The sequence below is a fragment of the Schistocerca serialis genome, chromosome 3 (genome assembly GCF_023864345.2).
Source record: "Schistocerca serialis cubense isolate TAMUIC-IGC-003099 chromosome 3, iqSchSeri2.2, whole genome shotgun sequence".
Taxonomy (NCBI): Eukaryota; Metazoa; Arthropoda; class Insecta; order Orthoptera; family Acrididae; genus Schistocerca; species Schistocerca serialis.
Window position 1 is genome coordinate 478,777,930 of NC_064640.1, and position 26,871 is coordinate 478,804,800.

Genomic DNA, 26,871 nt, shown 5'->3' on the forward strand with positions numbered 1-26,871 from the left:
AATCTGTGTTAGGAGTTTGGAATGGGATCATAGTGCGCTCTGGAGAAAGCCGATGTGGCGAAGGTCGATATAACTGTACTTTTGTAATTGTGGGGTGTATAGTGAATACCATGGGCTGCCAGCACTAATGTTGTATTTCAGCAGATTAGAAAAGAATTAGTTTCTTAACACGCCATTGTTAGAGGGAAACTGATGCAAACTGGTTGCTAAGTGTGTTTATGTTCTCAGGGAATAGATGTTATGTATGAGACGCTGAGAAGGATGGAGCGATCTTAACATCAACATCACGTTGTACGGAAAGCATAAGAGTAGATAACCGAACGATGTTCCTTAAACGGAAGGGAACTGAACTTCAATGACTGGTAACTGAAGTCATGAGTTGCACTGATGTACACTCCTGGAAATGGAAAAAAGAACACATTGATACCGGTGTGTCAGACCCACCATACTTGCTCCAGACACTGCGATAGGGCTGTACAAGCAATGATCACACGAACGGCACAGCGGACACACCAGGAACCGCGGTGTTGGCCGTCGAATGGCGCTAGCTGCGCAGCATTTGTGCACCGCCGCCGTCAGTGTCAGCCAGTTTGCCGTGGCATACGGAGCTCCATCGCAGTCTTTAACACTGGTAGCATGCCGCGACAGCGTGGACGTGAACCGTATGTGCAGTTGATGGACTTTGAGCGAGGGCGTATAGTGGGCATGCGGGAGGCCGGGTGGACGTACCGCCGAATTGCTCAACACGTGTGGCGTGAGGTCTCCACAGTACATCGATGTTGTCGCCAGTGGTCGGCGGAAGGTGCACGTGCCCGTCGACCTGGGACCGGACCGCAGCGACGCACGGATGCACGCCAAGACCGTAGGATCCTACGCAGTGCCGTAGGGGACCGCACCGCCACTTCCCAGCAAATTAGGGACACTGTTGCTTCTGGGGTATCGGCGAGGACCATTCGCAACCGTCTCCATGAAGCTGGGCTACGGTCCCGCACACCGTTAGGCCGTCTTCCGCTCACGCCCCAACATCGTGCAGCCCGCCTCCAGTGGTGTCGCGACATGCGTGAATGGAGGGACGAATGGAGACGTGTCGTCTTCAGCGATGAGAGTCGCTTCTGCCTTGGTGCCAATGATGGTCGTATGCGTGTTTGGCGCCGTGCAGGTGAGCGCCACAATCAGGACTGCATACGACCGAGGCACACAGGGCCAACACCCGGCATCATGGTGTGCGGAGCGATCTCCTACACTGGCCGTACACCACTGGTGATCGTCGAGGGGACACTGAATAGTGCACGGTACATCCAAACCGTCATCGAACCCATCGTTCTACCATTCCTAGACCGGCAAGGGAACTTGCTGTTCCAACAGGACAATGCACGTCCGCATGTATCCCGTGCCACCCAACGTGCTCTAGAAGGTGTAAGTCAACTACCCTGGCCAGCAAGATCTCCGGATCTGTCCCCCATTGAGCATGTTTGGGACTGGATGAAGCGTCGTCTCACGCGGTCTGCACGTCCAGCACGAACGCTGGTCCAACTGAGGCGCCAGGTGGAAATGGCATGGCAAGCCGTTCCACAGGACTACATCCAGCATCTCTACGATCGTCTCCATGGGAGAATAGCAGCCTGTATTGCTGCGAAAGGTGGATATACACTGAACTAGTGCCGACATTGTGCATGCTCTGTTGCCTGTGTCTATGTGCCTGTGGTTCTGTCAGTGTGATCATGTGATGTATCTGACCCCAGGAATGTGTCAATAAAGTTTCCCCTTCCTGGGACAATGAATTCACGGTGTTCTTATTTCAATTTCCAGGAGTGTATAATGTGTTTCGAGAAGAGTGGTAGGGTGCAGCGAACAGATTCGACCCAAAATTTACACAAATATGTGTGAAGTTTTTAATAGTTCAAAAGAACTGTGTAATGCAAAAATAAAAGTTTACTCCCATAACTAGTGATAATGAAGTCCTGATACCTTTATGCTGCCCAAATGTATAATACTCATACCACAGACAATAATTTGGAAACCCTGTCTGAATTGTAAAACTGAATAAAATAGTCACACGCACCACACACACACACACACACACACACACACACACACGCACACTCACTTACTCACTCACACACACAGGCATATGAGACTGCATAGCTAGTACTTGTATACTGCCCGGCGAGGACTGACTCGTGAAAGTAGTGAACCAAACTGAGCACGTGTTAGCTTTCTGCTTCTAAAGTCCAGGTGTGCAGTGAAGATGTCTCCTCAGCTTTGCAATGATCGATGTGATCTGCCAAAATAACTAAATCATTCGAGTGAGCATCCGAATCCTGACTATCATTTTTATGTAACGGTAATGAGTAATACCATGTTGTACAATGGTTGACAAACAGCAATTAACAAAATAACACCTGGAAACTAACAGTATGCAAAGAAGATTCGTTTATTATCTGTGTCTTATGAGATTGGCGTTCAGGGATTAATTTCCCACACATTCACCTTGAGTGGTTGTGGATCGTAAAGTAATGCAACAGTTTTGAACAAGATGGTGGCCATCATGCTCTATTGACTTGATACAAAGAATGATATTCCAAAAAAAATCCGAAAGACGTATACTGATAAGCAAATATGCTGTCACTGAATGCAAGGTAATAACTTTACAGCTCCGCAGGAGTACTCAAACCTACACATACAAGATTTAGATTTACAAGCAGAAACATTGTTTTCTCATCTCTCAGTTCTTGAATAAATGAAACTAGTTCATACTTCTGGAGAGGGTACCATCATGAAAGTTGCAAAACGACGAACTGAAAAAATGATGTATGATGCTACAATCTGCTTCCGCTGAACCACGTATTAGCAAACTATGAGCTTTCATTTAATTACGCGTAAGCACATTGCCCAATTCGTAGTCGCGGAGTCGGCAGACTAGCCTCATCACAATAACCAAGCTTGACCAAACTGAAATTATCTCACCTGATTTTTTATGCACTACAGAACCTCTACAACTACTTTAACCTCCACCAGACAAAAGCAGGCTTCTCTCGAAGTATACACTATCGGGAAGCATTCATCTGAACCAGAACAGCACACACACTCGAATGCAAAGTAGTAACCGCGAATTCTTTCCCAAACAAGAAGAATCACATGTTCTGCAACCGGCGAACAATTCCCATTGGTCGGCAGCATACTAAACCGCCAAAGATGTAAAACTGCACAAGAGGCAAAGCATAGGAATTATTACAGTGTGTGGCGTTTGTGCCACATCTCTGTCAACGTTTATTACATTTTTATTGCTATGTTTTAATGCATAGTGTCGGGGATTTTGTTACGAGAGGCTAGCAAGGTGGTTGGACCACAAGACAGACTCATCGAACGACGCACCAGATGGTCACATAACGTGAGAACGGCCGGGCGAGCAAGCGCCGTATCGTATTTTAACAGAAAGAGATAGTGAGGATTCTCCTACTGCGCTGGGCGCAAAGAAACGATTCTTTTATTATTTATATTCACTGTATGATATTAATATAGAGCTCTAACCATGCTGATGACGTTTCTTGCACTGAGAATTTGTTAATAATAATTTCAATATCACTCAATTTAGCAGAAAATGCTAATTACAAATTGCAGTTACTGTCATTGCATATTGGTGGAAAGGATGGACCAATCACAAGTGCGCCCTGAAAGGGGAGGTGCCAAACTGTTAAGATGGCTTACAGGCAGTCTAAGATCGGATTTTGATGTGGCAACACGCGAACAAGTGTATAAAGTGTAGGGTAATTAATTGTTAAAGTTGCCTCAGAAAACATATTTGTGGAAGCTCACGTGGATTCTAAGATCGTGTGAAGCATTTTGTGACTCTTGTGGTGCTCGGGAGCTAATGGTTAATGACCGGGTATATTGTTATGAATATTAACGATACACTCGCTCTGGAAATCGTTTTATTAGTTTTGCGATTGGGCAAATAAAACAAAATTAGTTGGCATACTAACGTTTATCGAGTCTCATTATGTTTTCCATTTTAATTAGCCACGTTATTATGCACTGTTTATTGTACAAGCGTTAGAACTCGCGACCGTCGGAGAAGAAACCAACTAGGGCAATGTCTACGAAACGGAAGGTAAGCAAGTTGACTATAGTTCAGTTACGAGAAGTGGGGGCGGACGTATTGGACTGTCGTATGAAATCACACGTAGCATCACTGTGTGTCCCCGGTACATATTGTGGCAAACGATATTTCGAGAATTTATTTCCCTCTCCCCTCTGATAGTGTTACAGGTGCTCGTATTGGTTAATTGAAACTGCACAGAGCAGACTCACGTAAAGCACAGCGAAGATAAATATCGCGATCTACCACAAAGAAAATGCGATGGGAAGAAATGAAAGTGCCGATTGTACAGGCTCCTTTCGAAGTGTAGGGCTTCACTTGTTTGAAGGTCTATCGCATTTATAAATATTTACGTAAATGGTCGCTCAGAGACCCATAGCTACTTAATTTTATTTTTAGTAACTCAATTTTAAGTTGCTTATTCGATCGCACTTTACACTGTACTTGTGGTTACGTAGTGTTCCCGTTGTTCAATTACCGTTCGGCGCACTGGAAACGAAATGATTATTAATTTATAGAGCCTGCCCGGTATATGAGCCTGATTTCACCTTCGGGGATCACGCAGATGCCAGAAACCTTAGCACAGGGCAATTAATTCGTTACATAAGAGCTGGAACCGCAGTTCGTTAACGGAGGTGCCAGAGTGTGTGCGTTTGACAGAAAGCTGTTACGGCATCGGAACGTTAATTAATGTTACATAACTGCTCATTACGTGGATTGAGACCTAATATGGAAACCTGAAAGTTAACCTTTACTGCCACTGGTTTCGTAATGTAACAAGGCAACACCTTTACTTGGCCTCCTGTAGAAAGCTATTATTAAATACGTCCTTTGAAAATCATTAAACGCATTGGTAATTCACTAAATATTAAAACTGATGGTTCCCAGTTAATAAATTGTACACAGTCTGTAGGGATTTTAACTTCGGCTCCTAGACTCGTTCCTGCAGAAGATAATTGGCATTGTCACTTTTAATATACATGGGGTCAACATCACAGTTCCTAATTCCGTTCGATCCACCAAACACTTTAGACTCAATATTCCTCGTTCCTACTACTCCTTTAAAACATAACTCTGAGCAAGGAAAATAATTTCGTCAAGGTGCTTACAGAAGTGTTGCGAGCGCTAGTTAACCACCTGATAACCACCTTCGGTCTCAATTTAGTCATTCAGCTGACACAACTCATGCGGTCAGACTGGTGGAGTATTTGAGAAACTGAATTTGCATCTGAAAAGAGTAGGTGCACCATAATCTCTACAGGCCTCTGACGAATGTGTGCTATACTTATCCAGACATACTTCACGCAAATGTTGCGGTGGTAGATCCGACGAAATGATACTCATTAATGACGTAGGAAATTTTTATTTTGTGGAAACTAAACTGAAAAACAACATTTGCATAATAAATACATGTATTACAGGAGCATATCTATCGTTAGTTCTACAACGTCAGAGGTAATGATCGTCACGTTCATGGCATTCGATAATCTACTTGCTTATCTTAGAGCCTCTCTAATGGCAAGAACTTCGTGGAGCTCTGTCTGCGTTGCGTGGGTTCGGGATATGACGAATCCAAGATTTATAAAGTGGGTACTGGTAAGTGTCTCCATTTATCTGTAACTGCAAGCTCTGAGCACGCTTAGCACCCACAATGTGGTGAGGTAGTGTAACGTTGTGTGTCATCAAGACCGAAGATCTTAATTTAACGGCTCGGATCGCGAGCATTGTACAAAGCGCAATTCTTCAGCAAACTCTCATAATGGATAGGGTACACTAATGGTGATGAATTGCACCCACTCAACAACGAGAGCTCGTGTGGGTAGCAAGCCAGAGTACAGTTAGACACAATAAACTGTGTGAACAGTAGCAAATCACATTTGCAAAAAAATCTGTTTTATTGATAAAAAGACGGGAGGGTATCTTTAAGAAACAGTTCCCGTTTTACATTCAGAAATCGTTCTAGGCAGTAATGAAAGGTCTAGTGACAGTAAATAGATCTAGAAACGGCACCCTCTTCATTGCAACCTAGACATCCCATCTGGCTTAACAATTTCGTAAATGGAAGAAGCTGGGAGAAGGCGGTGTCATTGTAGAGGAGCACAGAAGGGTCGTCTTGTCGTGCCGAGAAGTAATGTCGACTGATGTAAGCGAACTGCAAAATGAGAGGTTTGAAGAGAGTGCTACGAATGTGAGGAACGTGCTAAGACATGTGAATAGCAAGGTGGAAAAAAGTTTTCGTTTATTGTAACGCTTGATTCACTGGTTCTGCCGGAGAAATAAAGGTAGGTTTGCTCCATCTTAAAATGAGTCCGGAAATTTCAAATCTGATGAATTCTCATAAATGTCGACACTATGTGCATCTCACGTGGTATGTGGTAGATGCGGTGGAAAACCTCATGAAAAAGGACTCTCGTGTTCATTCCCCTCAATTTGTGCCTGACTGTTTGGGTAATCATGCTTCTTGTAGACGCTGATGCCCTGCGTTCCTTAAAGAAAAAAGGTGCAATAAATCAACGCGGCAAAACAGTTATGATGCAAAAAAGGCCGACAAGACGCTGATGTCTCCTATTGATTCAACATCCTCCCTTTCAGTGGCAAAGAAAACAACGCCGAAAGTTGACGACTTAACTCAGACGGCTATCGCCAGTACGAATACCTGTGCTGGAGAGTGCACCGGCAGAACCACACTTACATAACGGCCAGGAAATTTAAACACAACAGCACACAACACGCAAGCCAACATCACCATTAACCCTCTGAGACCTACAAATTAAAAAAAAAAAAAGAATTGATCTTCACCATCATAGTACGCATTGGATACACAAAATACAAGAAGAAACTGGCAAAAAGTAAAGAATGACGGTTTTAAGGAGGTGGTTTCACTTTTGAGCCATTAGGACATGAAGCGTCCAAACACTCATCATTTAATGAAATACATTTAAAAACAATTTAACATTCATCGTAGAAACAATCCCACTTCTCGAAAGTTCCATGAACTCATAAAGAGTTGCACTTGGCCTCTCCTGGCATGTAGTAAATCACTGACAATATCATCATAACGATCTTGACCCTGAGAACAGCTTCGTTGATTAGGCTCTTGTGTAAATGGGCACTTCGCAGTTGCGCTAACTGTTTCGATCTTCTTTGTATCTCTCCCCTTCTTCCGTCAAATCCTTGGTGGTCACTTCGCTTTTTCGGCCAATGGCTTGAGTGCTGGAGTGTCCCCTGTTCATACTACCGATTGTGAGATCAGTGCCAGTGGCAACTGCTTCCTGTACTGCAAGCGGTAAGAACCATCACGATGAAGCGTATCTAGAAGCAGTGAGCAGTCAGGGAGAATAAGTAGACTGCATTTGAAAATAAGTGTTTGTTCATTATTACTGCTACTGTTATTATGTATGTGCACATATCTGCTTATATTTACGTTATTGCATTATTGTTGTTCTAATCTGCATGACTCAACACAGCCACCACAAACAGCAGCATTAATAGCAGAGCTCCCCAACCTGTTGACGTGTGGCCAGCGGTCACGGGCACCGCAGCAGTCTGTATTTGAGTTCCCGGATCTGGTGGCGTTCGATATCGACCAAAGGTACAAGCAGCAGCATCGAAACAGCAGACGAGTGCTACTACTACTGCTACTAATAGTACTATTATTGATACTACTGCTGCTAGCAGAATGCAGCCACTGCTCTTTGCTAGTACCTAGAGCTTATTAGCAAGTGGTTCAAAGCGTGTGAAATTGCAGCTATAGCCAGAGAGGAACTTTGAAATTGTCATCGATATAGGGAATGTGCGACGAAGTGGTACCGAAGTGCGCTGTATGTGATTAGAATTAGACTGCCTATGTGGTCTACATACAAGGAAAAATGACTGACGAGTATAGTCTGCTGCTTGCACCAGTTGATGTTGTCCGGTATAAAGGTGACGCGGCAGTAGTGGATATGTATGGAGAGGCAATGCTCGAATTAAGAACTGATGGTGTAATAGTATAAATAAAGTGTTCAAGTGAAGTGAATTTACAAGAACTGTATTCTGCATTAATGATCTCGTCAGGCAGGCTGTGTCACCAGTGGCATTCTATGACGCTATCACCTATTTGTGAACCAACAAAGTAACTCTAGACCAGCAACAGCAATATATAAATGTGCTGCAACCTATAAAGGTTGAACCAGTAAGTGTGAACCCTGTGGACGTTGAATATGCTTATGGGATACCATTATGATTAAATACAATACAGGCCGAATTCTAGGCTTCTAAACTTATAATGTTTGGGGAATACTGTGCGTGAATATGTACGTGTGTATATAAGAATAAAAAAAAGTATTAAGTTAAAATATATTTTTTTCTGACACCTATCATCATCATGAACATAAAACTTATAGGTTTAAAGGAGATTTTTCATAAAATGAAGAGCAACTGTATTTGTGAAACAACTATCAGTTTTTTATTGTACATTTTCAATATTTATAATAAATAGTACATTTTTTTGTTAGAACAAATATATGTATTTTTGTTTGCGAAAACAAACAGCAGATAATATGTTTTCTTACAAAAAAAGAATGTGACTCACATATTGAGCTAGTACATTTCACATAATATATTGGTTCTCAACATACCTCTGTATTTGAGTACGCATGCCTATGCCAATTTCTTTGGCACTTCACTGTGTATCCATTGCTTGTTCCGGCTCATAAATCTTATTGGTGTGTTCTCCAAACCAAGGCTGAAACCTCATAATTTTCCCACTGAACCTTTCTTTCAAAAGTCTACCGTCTGTTTACCCATTTTTATTTTCGCTTTAAAAATATTAACTTTCAATCGTAGCTCAGTCACCTCTATAGACCGATTTATAAATGCACACATGTTTAGATTGTGAAAGACGTACGTGCCTGTGGGTATTTCCGGAAATTTACTACCTCCTGGATGTAGTTCATTGTTACTCTCGACGATATTAGGAGTGCTGTTCTACACACATCAAAAAATGTTTTGTATCACCCCAGTTCCCAAAACTCCTAAAGACAGACGTTGACTGTGGATATTGTATCTCAGACTCAGTCCCTTTGACTGTTCAGAGATGTCACAATCACGCCCAAAGATGTAAACAACCACGCATTAGCAGCGCCTATTAGACGGAGGGGGTCCGACAGCCGATCAGTTCCAGTCATTCCACCAGGAAGGAGGTACACGCCTCGTGTTGTCGTCCGCATTGTTACTTTGTGCCAGGAAGGACTCTCAACAAGGGAAGCGTCCAGGCGTCTCGGAGTGAACCAAAGCGATGTTGCTCGGACATGGAGGAGACACAGAGAGACAGGAACTGTCGATGACATGCCTCGCTCAGGCCGCTAAAGGGCTACCCTGACAACAACGCCATCATCCTGAATAATGCTTTTCGTGCAGCCACAGGACGTCGTGTTACGACTCAAACTGTGCGCAATAGGCTGCATGATGCGCAACTTCAGTCCCGACGTCCATGGCGAGGTGCATCTTCGCAACCACGATACCATACAGCGCGGTACCGATGGGCCCAGCAACATACAGAATGGACCGCTCAGGATTGGCATCACGTTCTCTTCACCGATGAGTGTCGCATATGCCATCAACAAGACAATCGTCGGAGACGTGTTTGGAGGCAACCTGGTCAGGCTGAACGCCTTAGACACATTGGGCAGTGAGTGCAGCTAGGTGTTCCCTGCTGTTTTGGGGTGGCATTATGTGGGGCCGACGTATGCAGCTGGTGGTCATAGAAGGCGCCGTAACGGCTGTACGATACGTGAATGCCATTCTCCGACCGATAGTGCAACCATATAGGCAGCATATTAGCAAGGAATTCGTCTTCATGGACGACAATTCGCGCCCCCATCGTGCTCATATTGTTAATGACTTCATTCAGGATAACGCCATCGTCCTCCAGATATGAGCCCTATCGAACATGCCTGGGGTAGATTGAAAAGGGCTGTTTACGGACGACGTGACCCACCAGCCACTCTGAGGAGGAGGAGGAGGAGGAGGAGATTAGTGTTTAACGTCCCGTCGACAACGAGGTCATTAGAGACGGAGCGCAAGCTCAGGAGAGGGAAGGATGGGGCAGGAAATCGGCCGTGCCCTTTCAAAGGAACCATCCCGGCATTTGCCTGAAGCGATTTAGGGAAATCACGGAAAACCTAAATCAGGATGGCCGGAGACGGGATTGAACCGTCGTCCTCCCGAATGCGAGTCCAGTGTGCTAACCACTGCGCCACCTTGCTCGGTGCCACTCTGAGGGATCTACGCCGAATCGCCGTTGAGGTGTGGGACAATCTGGACCAACAGTGCCTTGATGAACTTGTGGATAGTTTGCCACGACGAATACAGGCATGGATCAGTGCCAGAGGACGTGCTACTAGGTATTAGAGGTACCGGTGTGTACAGTAATTTGGACCACTATCTCTGAAGGTCTCGCTGTATGGAGGTACAACATGCAATACGTTGTTTTTATGACCAATAAAAAGAGCGGAAATGATGTTTATGTTGATCTCTACTGCAATTTTTTGTACAGGTTCCGGAACTCTCGGAACCGAGGAGATGCAAAACTTTTTTTTGATGTGTATATGTTCGCTATCCAATCAGTGCAATATTCTATTCACCACTTCTTAGATATTTCAGTGGAAAGAAATTAGCATGTCACACTGACGAACGCCCTTTCACAGTCAGAGTGTAGACCATCACATCTAAGTCGAAACTGATGCATTTTTCAGGATAAACATGAGGCACAGATTACCACAGAAATATGAATCGAAGTCTTGGTAGCGCTGAAATTGTAGAACATACAGTTGCCGTTGAAGTAACAATGTAGTTCTTCTGTTGTCTGTAAAACACTATACGAGTCAAAGCAGTATATAATATTTTCGTATTTCTTCTCAACTACGCAACCCACTGGTTTCCAGAGCCGCCAGCGGCGTCTCAGTTCGTGATCCCACACTCTTTATTAGATTTCCACATCATCTTGGACATTGTATTTCGCATAAACACACCAAGAAATCTCGAAATGTTGAGTTTTTTAATGAATTTAAGCAGATCTGTAGTAGTTGCCTATCAGTCTGGTCGTATAACTAGGAGTCATAACTACTCCAAAACCTTGTCAGTGTACTTTTAAGTATGGTTCTTTTTCTATCGCAGTAGATTCAATAGCTTTATTATGTCTCATCACTCCCTTCAGGTGTTCTTCTGTGTTTCTTGCATTCTTCAGGGCGTGAGCTATGGCCACAGCTTCATCCACAAGTGAGCCGACCACAGATAATCCCACAAGTGGTGGAATGAGAAAAGAGATAACTCCGCCACACGTCTTGGGTCTTGGTAGAACTCTAGGTGTTTTAACACGACTTTTTCTCCTTCTTCTTCTTCTTCTTCTTCTCCATCTTCTTATTCTTCATCTTCTTCTTCTCTATTTCACGATGTTTCCAGCTACAGACACAGCTTTCTGTATACTATTTTTTCCAGGGTTTTTCTTCTTTAGTGAATGACGAGGAGCATTCGTAATGTGTCTAAACTTTATACCAGCACCCAATGAAAGTGTGGCACATACTGTCTTACCAGCTGCTTGTGACAATGGGAATTCAAGCCATTTTATTAGAGCTTTGTTAGCTCAACGTCTTTTGACAAACTCTATGAGATACACATCCGAGTCAGAAGTTCTCTGTGATGTCATGTCATACACCAGGTAAATCTGCTTTAAATTCATGTAGTCCTCTTTGAAAGCGATGGTGAGGTCAGCATTATCACGAACTAACTGGTTTGGACTCTTGGAATACATCTGGCTCAAATAAAAGAACATCCACTTTAACACGTCGGCCGAAGCAGAAATATCTGTGTATCTGATCCATGATGACACTATCGAATATGAATACTGTGTTTGGTTTTACCTCTTCTTGCGGTGGGATATCACTGCTTTAGTTGAAATCTGGTATGTAATTGCATTAACACCATTTAAATCTCCTGTAATAGTTGGTATTTTGGTTGAAACAGTGTTTTTAAAAATATATATACATGCTCGAATCGAATGCTCTCAGGATGTGTTATCACTCGCAGAATAAGATTAATCTTCTCACAACCTGAAGATAACATTATTAAAGAAAGTACGTCATCAGGAAATAACTATCTATTCGTCTTATTATCCCTCCTCAGGTTCCCAGCATGACTACAGGGCTTGTCTATTAATAGAAGCAACTTATGATGGTGGTGCTTAGTCCATTGGGCCATGACGACGACTACACATTTATGTTGACGTACTACGGTTTCTGAAGATGCATAGTAACACACATGTGATTTACTTGCTGTATTTTTATTCTTATAAGCTCTTAAATATTGCTGGATATACAAATGTACTTAAATGTGAATGTAACTCCATGGCAATATCTGGCACATTTACATCATATATAGTTGCATCCACTGATAAGCAGCAGGTGTCATTTAGTTGAGCACTCGCTTCCTCCAATGAGGGATAGGGTGCTTGCCTCGCTAACTCCAGTAAATTGACCCATAATTCCTTGTAGAATCTGTAGACAGTTGGTTGCCAGCCCAGTCTGTGATCTTATGCCACTTTGGTCACATAATTAGCATACATTAAGTGGTTCAAACTAGGTTCCTGCAAGTACGTGCACTTGCTGTCATTACAGACTTTTTCTTTTGGAAGTTTCCCGCTGTAATTGTATGGTTTCCGAACTCTACGTATAGTTATCACTCTACATATATTTCTCCAGGGGACTCGTACTTAGTGAGTACGTGGCTGGCAACCACGGGGCCCCGAGCTGAGTCCTGGCATTGCTTCCACTTACTTATGCCAGGATCCTCACTTTTGTCTTTCCTGTCTGGCCATCCTCGGCCAACTCTTGTTTTTTCCGACCCCGACGCTATTAGGTTTCGAGGGCTAGGGATCTTTCTTTTCCCAATCCTTTGCTTCATCTGGTACCGGGCAGCAGCGGGCACCAGTGTCGAATTGATGCACAGAGCAAATGATGCTTCAGATGGATCAAGATCGGAGACTCATGAGCGAAACCAACCATAGTCTGGTTCTTCGGCCATGATACTGCGATGTGGAAAGGAAATGGAAAGACTACCACATTATTATATTTCCTGAACGTTGGAAGACGGAGGAAATGATGGCGTTTCCTGGAGTAAAATATTCCGGAGATAAACTACTTCCCCGTTCGGATCTCCGGGTGGGGAGTATTTCAGGTGATGTCATCAAAAGAGATGAACATTTTAATTTCCGGATTGGGACATGGAAAGTGAGAACACTTGAAAGAGCAGGAAAACTGGAATATCTGAAGAGAGAAATGAACAAATGTGAAGTGAACATAATGGGTTTAAGTGAAGTGAGGTGGACAGATAGTGGTGAAATAGTATCAGGTAATTACACAATGTTTTATTCCGGTGGTAAAAGTTTTGAACGTGGCGTGGCAATAGTGATGGGAAATGAATTAGTGCAAAGTCTGAATAAAGTCGTGTGTCATAGTGACCGTTTAATGTTTGTGAAAGTAAGTGCAAAACCAGTAGACATTCTAATAGTCCAAGTGTACGTGCCAACATCAGATCACGATGACGAAGAAGCGGAGAAAATGTATGATGAAGTAGAAGACATCATTCAGTCTGAAGGAACAGGAAAAGTAAATACCATAATCATGGGTGACTGAAATAGTGTGGTTGGACAAGGCGATGAAGCAAACATTGTTGGACAATATGGATTAGGAAAAAGAAACAACAGAGGAGGAATGGTAGTGGAATTCTGTCACCAAAATAATTTGGTAGTGATGAACACTTGGTTCAGGAAAAGGAACAGTAAACTGTGCACATGGAAGAGCCCAGGAGACATGAACAGATATCAGATAGACTACATACTTGTCAAACAGAGGTTTAGGGGCAGTGTGAAGGACGCCAAGACTATGCCGGCTGCCGACATCGACTCGGATCACAACCATTTGGTTGCAGATATCAGCACAAGGCTGAAGAAGATCCGAACGCATGGGAGGAGAAAACAGAGATGGGACATGGAAAAGCTAAGAGAGAATAACGTGGAAGTAAGAGATTCGTTAGAGAAAAAATTTAACTAAGTGAGAGCACAAGTGCAAGTGCGAAAGATCAGTGGCAAAATGCTAAAATGTTTTTGTTAAATACTCTGAAGAGTGAAATTGGGGGGGAAACCCTGGATCACCAATGAGATGCTGGAGAAGATGGAGGAAAGGGGGAAGTGTAAACATGTTAATGAAGAAGAATACAGAAGACTTAACAACGCGCTCAGGAGGGAAACAGACAAAGCGAAGGAAAAGTACTTATAAGAAATGTGTGACGAAGTAGAAGAACTACAAAGAAGAGGAAGGTACGATCTCATGTACCAGAAAACGAAGGAACTGGGAGAAGGAGAGAACAAAAGTGTAAGGACGTTCGGAATAGAAGGTTCTAGAGGACTAGTGGTTACTGAAAAAGTGGAAGTGCAGAAAACATGGGAAGAATATATAAGGAAACTATATTATACAGAACATCGCCCAGATGACATCGACATAGAACTAGAGGAAGCTATTGACGAAGATGAAGAAGGGCCCAGTAGAGTAGGCGATAAAGGAATGAAGAGTAGGAAAGCTACAGGGGATGACGACATACCAGTGGATTTGCTTAAAGAAATCGGAAATGAAAGTTTGAAAGTTCTGACACAACTCATAAACAAAATATATGAAACTGGACGTCACAATGGTTACTCTTGAGAACAAAAAGCAAGCCAAGAAGTGTACTGATTATAGAACAATTAGTCTGATATCGCATGTGGCAAAGATCATTGCAAGAATACTAAAGAGACGGTTGGAAAACAAAATTGAAGAAGTGATGGGAGAAGACCAGTTTGGCTTCAGGAAAGGAAAAGGGACCAGAGACGCCATTCACATGATGAGGATATTGTCAGAGAGAGTTTTGGCAGTTAACGAAGAAGTTTGCGCTTGTTTTATAGACTGGCAGAAGGCCTTTGACATAGTCAATTGGAATATACTGATGAACATCCTTAAGGAAATAGGAACCAACTGGAGAGATCGGAGACTTATAAGGAACTTGCACCTGGGACAAAGGGTAAAGGTACGACTGAACTATGGAGAAACGAACGGTGTGGAAATAGGAAGGGGAGTGAGACAAGGATGTTGTCTGTCGCCAAGTCCCTTCAACCTGTATGGAGAAATGCTGGTGAGAGAAGCCCTGAAAGGATGCGGAAACTTCAGAGTAGGAGGACGTCTCATCAACACCATCAAGTATGCAGACGACCTGGTAGTGCTCGCCAAAAATCAGAGACAGCTGCAACACATGACGAACAGTTTGGTGGAAACGAGAAGAAAATACGACATGGAAATCAACATCGAAAAATCAAAGTGATGCGCATATCAAAACGTGAGAAACACTTGAAGATAACTATTGACAATCGGAGACTGGAAAATGTGAATTAGTTCAAGTACCTGGGAAGTTTCATCACAAAGGATGCTCACTGCACCAACGAAATCCGAGTAAGAATCGCCATGGCCAAAGCTGCTTTCAACAAGAAGAGGACTCTAATGACCAGCAAGTTGAGTTTGGCATTGAGGAAAAAACTGATAAAGTGCTACATTTGGAGCATTGCACTGTATGGAGCAGAGACATGGGCCATGAGAAAGAAGGAGAAAAAATACTTAATAGAGCTTTGAAATGTGGTGCTGGAGGAGAATGGAAAAGATCAAGTGGACAGATCGCATAAAAAATGACGATGTACTGCGAAGAGTAGGAGAGAAGAGAAGTATTCTGTGTATAATTCTTCAGAGAAAGGCCAACTGGATTGGACATGTACTTAGACACGAGGGACTCATACATGATGTCATCGAAGGGAAACTCAGAGGAAACGCAGGACGAGGAAGAAGAAGAATTCAACATCTGGACGACATGAAAGATGGAAGGAGATAAAACAGACTGAAGGAAGAAGCTGAAGACAAGGAACAGTGGAATCAGAAATTCTCCGTACGAAGACATGGACCTGCCACTAGGCAGAATACTACATAATAATAATAGTTATCACACAGTCGTCTCTGGAAAATATTACTCTGGCGTCACTTTATTTGATGTTTTAGAACACCACTAATGGAAAGAACTCTCAGTTTAAAACATGTCGATATTGATGCGGTTACATGTACTGTTGTTTAGATTGTATGTAATAGTGAACAGCAGTATTTTTTGTGTCAGGTACTGATTTTACCATACCTGAAAGGGAGGAGCTATCTCTTTTTTCTGATTATGTTTATCTCCATCACCACTTACACTTACTTGACTGCCTTCTTGCTGGGGGAGGGTAGTTAAACGCTTCAATATGACTTGTGGAAGTTCAATCACTCACATGATTGAGCCACCGAACTGCGGTTAGCTGCATATGTAGATTTTTCGGTAGGAGTGTTGCAACGGCTAAATCATATTTATAGAATATCTGTGCGATACAAATATGTAAGGTGGTAATTACTGAACTATATGAAAGAAACGTAAATTAATTACAAACTACGACGTGCACACACTTTATTCAACATGTAAACGTCACTACAGTTATTCGGATATAGGTTACGACATGTCTGATACGCCTAGCATCATTGACGATGGTGTGGCGCAGACGAATAGCGAAATTCTGCATGACTCGCTGAAGTGTTGGAACATTGATGCTATCGATGACCTCCTAAATGGCTGTTTTCAGCTTAGCAATGGTTTTGGGTTATTGCTGTACATTTGGTCTTTAACATGGCGGCCAATGGAGGCCCATGCCAGTGGCCTCTGGGTACCCCAGAACCAGAATCCGATCCAAAGCGCTCCTCCAGGACTTCAAACACTCTCCTACTTCAATGGGGTTGAGCTCCGTCTTGCATGAACCTCATATTGTTGAAATTAGGGTTACTTTGGATAATGGGGATGAAATCATCTTCCAAAATCTTCACATACCGTTCGGTAGTCACCGTGCCATCAAGGAATATCGCACCGATTATTCAGTGATTGGACATTGCACACCGCACAGTCACCCGTTGAGGGTGAAGAGACTTCTCGATCGTGAAATGCGAATTCGCAGTCACCCAAATGCGCCGATTTTGCTTATTGGCGAGCCCATCCAAATGAAAGTGGGCTTAGTTGCTAAATCAAAACATGCATCCGCATACTAATTCCCATCATGCCCTCGCGGCAAACCGTGCAGTTTGAACGTCGTAACTCAAACCGTTCAGAAGTTATGACGATTTTATTTTATGTAGTTCAATAATTGTAGCCCTGTAAGTGCACAATGAGCGCAGCAGTCAGTTTATTGCCACAGCAGCAATAAGTAATGGCGTCGCATTTCTTGACGCTAAGTTGTCTTACAGTAGGGCATTCGCCCTCACACTGACTTGCGTGAAGGCAGTGAAATTGGTGTTGTTAATGCTGATACAACTCCTAATGGGTTTAAATCATTGTTACTGTCGCAGGCAGGTGACAATTCTAAATGCAGCACACTGGTATATTCACAGAATATACGTGCTAACTGTTCTACAGCAAATCATTACTTCAGAATGGTACACACTGGTCCCGCTTGAAGATTATGTATTTACTGCTCAAGAGGACTGCTCCGATGTGTTTTATATGTCCTTCCGACTAGAATCGGAAAACGTGTGTAAGATACTAATTGATGTTCAGGAAAAACATGCAAAAAGACGGTAGTGTGTGCGTGTTGTTGATTATTACCTTTTCCGCTTTATATCACGATAGTGTGATACCTCACATAGATTTCATTTGCTACTTCAAATGTTTAAAAATGTGGTGGTTATTTTTAAATGTGAAGCTAGCTATTAGTACTATGAGGCGAATGGTCGATGTCAAATTCATGGACTGCTGCCGACTAGACTTCATTGTGTAGAATGTAGAAAAACAAGATGACCAACAAATAATTCTGATTACACGCACGTTTTTTTTCGTAGAAATATGTGCGGTCAGTATAAGTCAAATCAGTCTGTCTTGTTAATAGGGCCGCTGCTGCATATGACTATAGTATTATAAGAATTGATCCATAATGCTCACAGAAAACATTCGCCCATAGTTTTAATGCATATATATTCATGACAATACAGAGCATGATTCTGTTTATCGGGAAGATTTTTCGGTGCGGTAGATACTTGGTGGTATCTCGAGACGAAAAAGTTCGTCTGGGTGCTTGTTCGTCCCGCGTATATAAGCCTTATTTGTGCGTCTGGAGAGCTCTGCCTTACTCTCAAAACCTGAATTTCTATTCACAGTCCTGTAAAAGACAAGGTGTACTTATGTGTATCTGTGGCATGATCTGTGATGAAGAAGGTGATGATGAAATTTACAGACTGGTTTTGACATTAATACTGTTCCTTGCAACACTTTTTTTACGCACGTACAATAAATTCTAACGAAAAAAATCAAACGACACACTGTTTCATATTCGAAAGTGTAGGGCGCTCGGATTTCTTTGTGAATCTGCAGCGCGGCATTCTCAGTCAACTGTCGATTGCTTACAGATCTGATCCTTACGTGGTCGAAAATCAACTTCAATTTCCGCAAGCACACCCTGTGGGAAGAAAGTTCTCTGGCAGCGTATTTTTTTATTCCGTAACTGCTGAAAATATTCTCATTACAATTTCTAGAATAGCGAGTTTCCTCAGTCACTTTCTCACCCCTGCAAATAGAACTCGCCTGCACATCATCGTCATCACTTCGTGCGTGAGCAAAAATAATAAAAACAAATATTGAATGAAGGCAGTGCGATGTGAGAATGATACGCTTTTCTACAAATACTTAAGGTTGACATCTTCATCGATATTCAACGACATTGCCAAAGCACAAATGAAATGAGTGCTGTGCATGGCTATTAAAAATATCCCCCAAGTAATGGTTTTCTCTCATCAGATAACAGCTTCACAATCTTTATACACTGCTGTGAACAACTCCACTAGCACTGTAATAGTATCAACAACAACAAAAATAAAACATTATGTATAGCGTCATAGAAACATAAAAATAATAATTATCGGTGAATGAACACTTCCAGCAGTTCCGTACACTTCTTGCGTGCTGAGAGACTGGATGGCATCTTAGGAAGGGCGTAGAACTCCAACACACGCTGCACGATGTGTGGGTAGACTCAACCATGCAATGCATCTTCTTGCCATTCTGCTGCATAGACATTATTATCTGAACAATAATCTGAATATCTACAGTCTTGCGCTCCTGTGCTATGACACCCGTCCAGTCTTGATGTAGAAAGCTGTGAGTATATTTCTCTGTTAGAGGTTTGCAACAAACAGACTTGTCAAAACCTTCCCTGCTCATTGCAAGTGTCTCGTTTATTTAACACATGACGTACAGGCAGTGAGAAATGACTGCTTTACCGTCGAATCGTTCGAACAAATTAATTTCTGCTACTACTCCACGCTCTAACATTGTGCAACTGGAAGCAACATTACAGTTGGATGCTAATCAGTATTTTTGACTGATACTAATATTTGCAAATACTTGTTCCACTAGATATCTCTGTCTTGCAATACAATTAGTGGTTTCATGCGAAAGGCACAGGTACTTGAGAAAAAAATTAATAACTGTTGCTTTGAGACAGAAAATAGTTAAAGGATAAACAGATGACACCTCATCTATAAAATTGATTGCACAGGTGCACGAGACTGTATAAGTAATGAGGGCTGCACACACAATAAATGATCTATCAAATCACACTGATCGCTGATCTACTTAGTCTTCCGTCGCCTAGTGGTCCAAAATGATCTCCATTCATCGTCGCCAACGAATGGTCCTCAACGGAGCCATGTGACGCCAAGTGCCCGGTGGCTGAGTGTCTCATATGTTTACGATCACAGCCAAGACTATAGTCCCGCGAGATCAACGGAGGAACTCCTTTCTTGCCATCGAACACATGACTCAGCTGCTTCACGAGCATTTGGAAAGCAGACAAGCACTTATATTTAGGGACCCACATCGAATAATAAAGACACAAATAAACATCCACCTAAATCAGACACTCCAAGAAGTATGGCGGGATTATTTAATTTCTTTTTTCATTGAAAATAAAAATTAATACTGCATTTTTCCTTGAATTTACGTTATACTCTATTAGCTGATTCTCTTCCACTTTATCTGTTCCCTGTCCTATAGATCAAATCATTGTTGCGTTACTTTCAATGGACTGGTGCGCGGCAGTCGTTAAAACTTGGGTGATAGAAGAGGGAGGTTACTACATAACTGGTTTGCTATCATTTGGCCAACAAGGAGCAATAATGTACGATAGGTGCCCGAAGTGGGACTGCCACTATAGTCACCACATAACCTGACGTCGAGCGTGCGGCTAACAAAAGTAACCACTCCAATACTTAAAGTTTCAATATTATTTTATTTGTAAAGGACTACTTGATTCCTGGAAAGCTAAGATAACATTGAGACAATGTGGGGTTTATCATCACGCGGAGGCCATTCGATGTAAATCTAAAATCTTTCCTCTTAATTTGAAAGAAAATTCTCACTTCTTGTAATAACCCGCGATGCTCTTTACAAGCATCAGTTGTCTAAATCGATCGCTTTAGTATTATACCTGGTGGTGGCACACTCATGGGAGACTTTATATTCGTTTTCTCAATAAGTGGAACAGCGTCGTCGTGCACCTTATAATGTCATTTTGAGGAACATGTGAATATACTACTGCTTTGAATGGTTGAAGACTAGCCAAAAAATTATTTAACTGATCCAAGAAAATCTCTAAAGTCTGCTCGTTTTGTTTGATTTCTGGTCAAATATTTTTTTTTCCGTTCACCACTCCACCCCCCCTCCCCTCTTCTCTAAGAGTCCCAGTTCACTTCTTGTTTCTTCGCTCAAAATCATTAGCGCTCTTCAGTCTCTCGACTACATGTCTCCAGGTTTGTTTCTATCAGGAACAGCGTGCTTCTCGACCGTATTAATGAGATTCCGGCTAGGTGGTAGGGCAGCATCGGTCGTAAATAGTTTAAAAGTTTACGACAGCTGCTGCCATTCCTCCCGTTGTGTGATTCACATGTAATGTGAAGCTTATCTTGAAAACAGTGTTCCCAATTGAGCTGGTTGCTGGAGGCAGAATCAACTATTCTTCCTATGCTTTCTAACGTAGCATTTTGTCGAGCAGAATAAAATGCTGGAACATGACAGAAGACTCTTTAACATAAGGGATCTGATAATCCCAGATAATTGGACTACATCAGATATTTTGTTCCGGAGAACGGTCTCACATTCTCAAGTACTTCAGAAACCGAATATAAAATTTTTGCAGGCAAAGCGAAGTATATGGCTTCTTTGCATGAATATCAGCTTTACAATGTTTTCGTGTGAGCAATATGTGATATATTGAGTCCAAGCCTGGTTACGGTTATGTTATATATCGCACCACGTTCGACGCCAAATTTTATCTCTGTCATATAGACAAAGTGATACGACCCATTCGCCGGCCGCGGTGGTCTAGAGGTTCTAGGCGCTCAGTCCGGAACCGCGCGACTGCTACGGTCGCAGGTTCGAATCCTGCCTCGTGCATGGATGTGTGTGATGTCCTTAGGTTAGTTAGGTTTAAGTAGTTCTAAGTTCTAGGGGACTGATGACCTCAGATGTTAAGTCTCATAGTGCTCAGAGCCATTTGAACCATTTGAGCCATACGACCCATTCTCGAGTAGTACCCGAATATTTTTGAAACTCCGCCGGTCGTGATTAATGGAAGACATCGAGACAATTCAGAGGTAGGCCTCTAGATTTGTTTATTTTTACTCAAGCCATGATGATTTCGGGACGCTGTGTCTATCTTCATGTGGCTACTTTCACGAGTTACTGAGTTCGCGGTAACGTGTGTTGTGTTGTCAACATGTTGTGTGCCGTTGTGATGAGTGAGAATTTTTTATGTTAAATGCCTCTTTGCATGGGTAAGAGTGAATGAAATTGAGCATTAAACCAAATATACACTGTGCGTTTCTACGATATTCACATTTTAGGCATTTCATACCTGTTAGTATCATCTATTCAACAGAGAATCTAACATTTTATCTATAATACAACTTAAAACAAAAAAAAGAACTACACTCCACGAAGGAATTATCTGAATAGGGCAGTATCGGTAGGTGTGATGTATGTGTACAGACAAATAAGTGATTATAATTTCATAAAAATTGGGTGATTTATTCAAGATAAAAATATTCACACATTGAGCAAATCAGTAACGCGTTGTTCCATCTCTGATCCTAATGCAAGCAATTATTCGTCTGGGCATCGGTTGATAAAGTTGGTGGATATCCTTCTGAAGGACATCATGCCAAATTCTGTACAACTGGAGCGTTACATCGCCAAAATCCCAAACTGGTTGGTGGGACCAGTCCATAATGCTCTGAAGGGTCTCAGTTAGGGAGAGATCGGGCGACCTTGCTGGTCAAAGTAGTGTTTGACAAGCGCGAAGACAACTAGTAGAAACGCTTGCCATGTGCGGGCGGGCATTATGTTGCTGAAATATAGTCCAGGATTGCCTGCCATGAAGGACGACAAAACGGGCAGTTCAATATCGTGTTGACGCACCGCTGTGCAGTAACGGTGTTGCAAAGGGGTCCTGCTAAGAAAAGAAATGCCACCCCAGACCATCACTCCTGGTTTTCGGGCCATATGGCGGTCAACAATCAGGTTGGTATTCCACTGCTGTCCTGGCCGTCTCCAGATACGTCTTCACGTCTTCGCTGATCATTGTGGCTCATTTCGAAGCTGGAATCATCACTGAAAACAACCGTATTTCAGTCAGTGAGTTTACAGGCCGAAGACGTCTCTGGAGACGCCCCGGACAGTGGCAGCTTGCCAACATGGTTAACGCCCGCCATACGACTGGACAACCAGGAGAGATGGTCTGGGATGCCATTTCTTTTTATAGCCGGACCACTTTAGTTGTCATGCTCGGCAACCTTGCAGCACAAAGGTCCGTCACGATATTCTACATCCCGTTTTGTTACCCTTCATGGCAGTCCATCCTGGGGTTACATTTAAGGGTTATTCGGTAAGCGGGATAGCGTTACGGAGATGATAAGCAAACTCAAGTGGCAGACTCAGCAAGAGAGGCGTTCTGCATAACGGTGTAGCTTGCTGTCTAGGTTTCGAGAGGGTGCGTTTCTGGATGAGGTATCGAATATATTGCTTCCCCCTACTTACACCTCCGGAGGAGATCACGAATGTAAATTTAGAGAGATTCGAGCGCGCACGGAGGCTTTCCGGCAGTCGTTCTTCCCGCGAACCATACGCGACTGGAACAGGAAAGGGAGGTAATGACAGTGGCACGTAAAGTGCCCTCCGCCACACACCGTTGGGTGGCTTGCGGAGTATAAATGTAGATGCAGATGTAGATATTTGTTTTATGTTTCAAATCGTTATTTTACGATTTATATTGACATTTCTTTTTCTTTCTTGTTTACCGTTTGACATACGTGTATTTTGCTAATTGAAAAGAATAAATCTCTCATTATTATGATACCAGTTCCTAACAATAATGATCATATGTAAAGTCATGCTTAAAATATAACATTTTTTTACACCTTGCATATGAAATGAAAGAAATTTCCTCACGTAATATACATGATCAAGAGGCCAACGAAAAGCAAAATTCAGCAGGATTTCAAATTGTCTCGGGTCATTCTCTAAATATCTTTCTTTTGTATCAGGTATATTTCAGTAGATTGGTAAGCCTTGTAAAAGAAAATTGACTATGTGCTGGTGACTGCAGCTTGATTATACTGTTTCTTAAGTGGACATTAAATCATAATAATTCAACAGAACTAGATCTGAAAATTTTCTTACTACGTTCTTTCACTATCGAAAGCCGTTTACATCCAACGGCTGCCGCTGTGCCTTCGAGCCCTTTCGGATCACCAGATTAACGAGTTCCTTGTCGTCAAGTACAATTCTCCAAACGCATCTTTCACACTGACCACCCCAAGAATCGAACAACATACAGATTTTTCTCCCTCACTGGGAAAGAAATCACCTTTCAAATAACTTTTGACCTGGCCAGATGTATGTCTGCCAGATTTCGATGGTGTCACAAGAACATTTACGGCTTCAAAAAGAGGTTCTCCAATCGCCTATGAAAAGGTGTGTGGTCAGTGTAAAAAACTGGTTATGGGCGCCGTACCAGAGAACAACAAACTTGTCCATTTGGTGATCCCAAAGAACTTGACGGCGTAGGTACGGCCGCGGGCCGTATACGGATTTCGATGTTGGAAGACCTATTCGAAAAAATTTTCAGATCTACTTCTCTTGAATGATTATGGTGTCAACCTCCACTTGAGAAACGATACAATGAAGCTGCAATCACTAGTACCACTAGTACATAATCAGTTCTCTTCGATAAGGCTTACCAATGTAGTGAAATATGTCTGATACCAATGTAGAGGATCGTCCGCGACAATTTGAAATCCTACAGAGTTTTATTTTATATTGTGTCCTCCGTCGTGTGTATTATGTGAAGAAATTTCGTTCATTTTATGTGCATGTTGTAAATAACGTTATATTTTTAGCATGTCTATACAGATTATCAGTATTGTAATGATTTTGAGTCATAATAATGAGTTATTTATTATTTTCAATTAACAAAATACACTTACGTGAAACGGGAAATTAAAAAACAATGAAAAACTTTAAATTAAAACGTAAAATAACAATTTAAACCATAAAATAAATGCAAGCAAAATGAATAATTGGAATAATAATGAATGTTCAGATATTTTAATTAGATGTGTCGAAAATACTCATACTTCAACTTATACGCAACTCATTTCCTTGAAACTGTGTTTCGGAAACCAGCATTATTACACATGGACATATGTGGCTTGAAAGCTTCTTTAATTTATATTGTAACGAAGGTTTCCATTTTTCAAATTTAATTAATGCTGATGGGGAATTTTGCAAAGTACCAAATAATTAAGAAATCATCAAGAAAGTTTGGGGGTATTACATTTTATATGAAAAACATTTTTTATATGTCATCGTTTCGAAGATATTCCCCCTGAACCTAATTTACCAAACTACCTCTCGGCGTGTGTTTTACCGCTTAAAAGTGAAATTGGGCACAAATAAAGGAAAAAATATAGTATTATTTACCACCCTCTAAACACCCGCCAGGTTTTATCCAGATCATTTATTTACACTTGTAAACCACGTTCCTCAGTACCGCTCCAGTATTTAGAGCACATATCAAACGGACAGGCTGCAGCTGTCGAATCAACCCACAGGCGCCCTACTTGATTAATAACAGGTGAATGCAGCTGGTGCTCAAGACTCCAGTGAGAATTTTTAGCAGAAAACGACGCTGTGCCCGAAACACCCCAATGGGAAAATTTATAGAACCCCGGTATGTTATGAAACTGTACCACAGGAGGCCTGCCTGCATCGTAATCTCTTGTATTGGTCATCAAAATAAGATAAGAGAGATTATGGTGTTCACTGTGTCGTTTAGAGTTTTCATTCTTTTTACACAAATGAAACATCACAAAGACCGGCTAAAAATGGTACCGAGTACCTTGCGGTAAGTATTGTACAATTTTATGTGTAGATGTAGATGCAGTCAGCTCATAAAATGTAAATGTCATTGTTGCACATAGCAGAGAAGAGTGCGTTTGCTGCGCAACCCCAGGCTACAGCGCAGTCGGCGGGCGGCAGTGCGCATGGCCGTTGCGCGGTCAGAGTGGGCAGCAAAAGCACTTACCACGCGACGGAGTCGGCGAGAGGCCTAGGGCGGGCAGGCGAGCCTCCTCCGTGGTCAGTGCGACGGTGCCTGTGGCGACCAGAGAGTAGTGACTGCGCCGGGCAGTGCCGGAGCGCCCATGTATCTAGCTTTCCCGACGATCAATAACGATTGCGCGGCGCGCAGGTCCGTTGCGCACCTTCCACAAGTCGCGCGCCGTTGGTGCACACCACCGCCTGCCACCAACCAGCCGCACGCACAACACTTTTCACACCTGCCATCCGGTGCTACGCACCAATCATTGCACGCCACCATCGCTCTACAGGTTCTCGGTTTTTCGACCCGTCCTTGAACCGCTCGCTTACCCGTGGCGCAGCAATCACGTCGCTAGCAGGGGCGCACCATTCATACCTACTCCGAGGTGCTGCTTTACCAATGAGTTCTCTGGCGCCTGTGGAGCGGACAGTGAAACCAGTGGCTGGCCTTATCCATCAACGACGGCAATACTGTTCTTTGATCTCCCCATAGCTTCCTTCCTAAACTCTTAACTCCGGTAAGCTATTTGCGGTATTATTAGGCTGACGAGATTCCAAAGAGAAAATATCGAGACACCGCTGAAAACCCCACACCAAGAATGTATCTTCATTTAGAGGATTGCAAAGGAAATGTAGGTACATTACACATAAATAAAATTCTTTTATTCAGAAATCAAAAATACTAATACAGAACTTTTTCATTGTAAGAACCTAGATATATTTTCTGCAATGTTTATTCATTTATTAGGTACTTACAGGGTGACAATTATTGAACTATATGAAAAAAAAGTACATTAGTTACAAATTATGGCGTACACACACTTTGTTCAATATGTAAACGTCACTACAGATATTCGGATTTAGGTTATGACGTGTTCGATATGCCTGCCATCATTGGCGATGATGTGGCGCAGCCGAAAAGCGAAATTCTGCATGACCCGCTAAAGCATCGGAACATAGATGCTGTCGGTGACCTCATGAACGGCTGTTTTCAGCTCAGA

At 42.5% G+C, this 26,871-nt stretch overlaps 1 protein-coding gene across 1 annotated transcript in view; it reads right to left on the bottom strand.

Annotated features, from left to right (window-relative positions):
- The window catches only part of LOC126470938 (solute carrier family 41 member 1-like), a 345,317-nt gene extending 319,167 nt beyond the window's left edge, over window positions 1–26,150 (bottom strand). The window contains exons 1-2 of the mRNA XM_050098989.1: window positions 26,131–26,150; window positions 25,857–25,948 (exon numbers count right to left, since the gene is read on the bottom strand). Of these exons, the coding sequence (XP_049954946.1) occupies window positions 25,857–25,948; window positions 26,131–26,150 (112 nt within the window). The remainder of the gene's footprint in view (window positions 1–25,856; window positions 25,949–26,130) is intronic.
- Window positions 26,151–26,871: the final 721 nt, after the last annotated feature.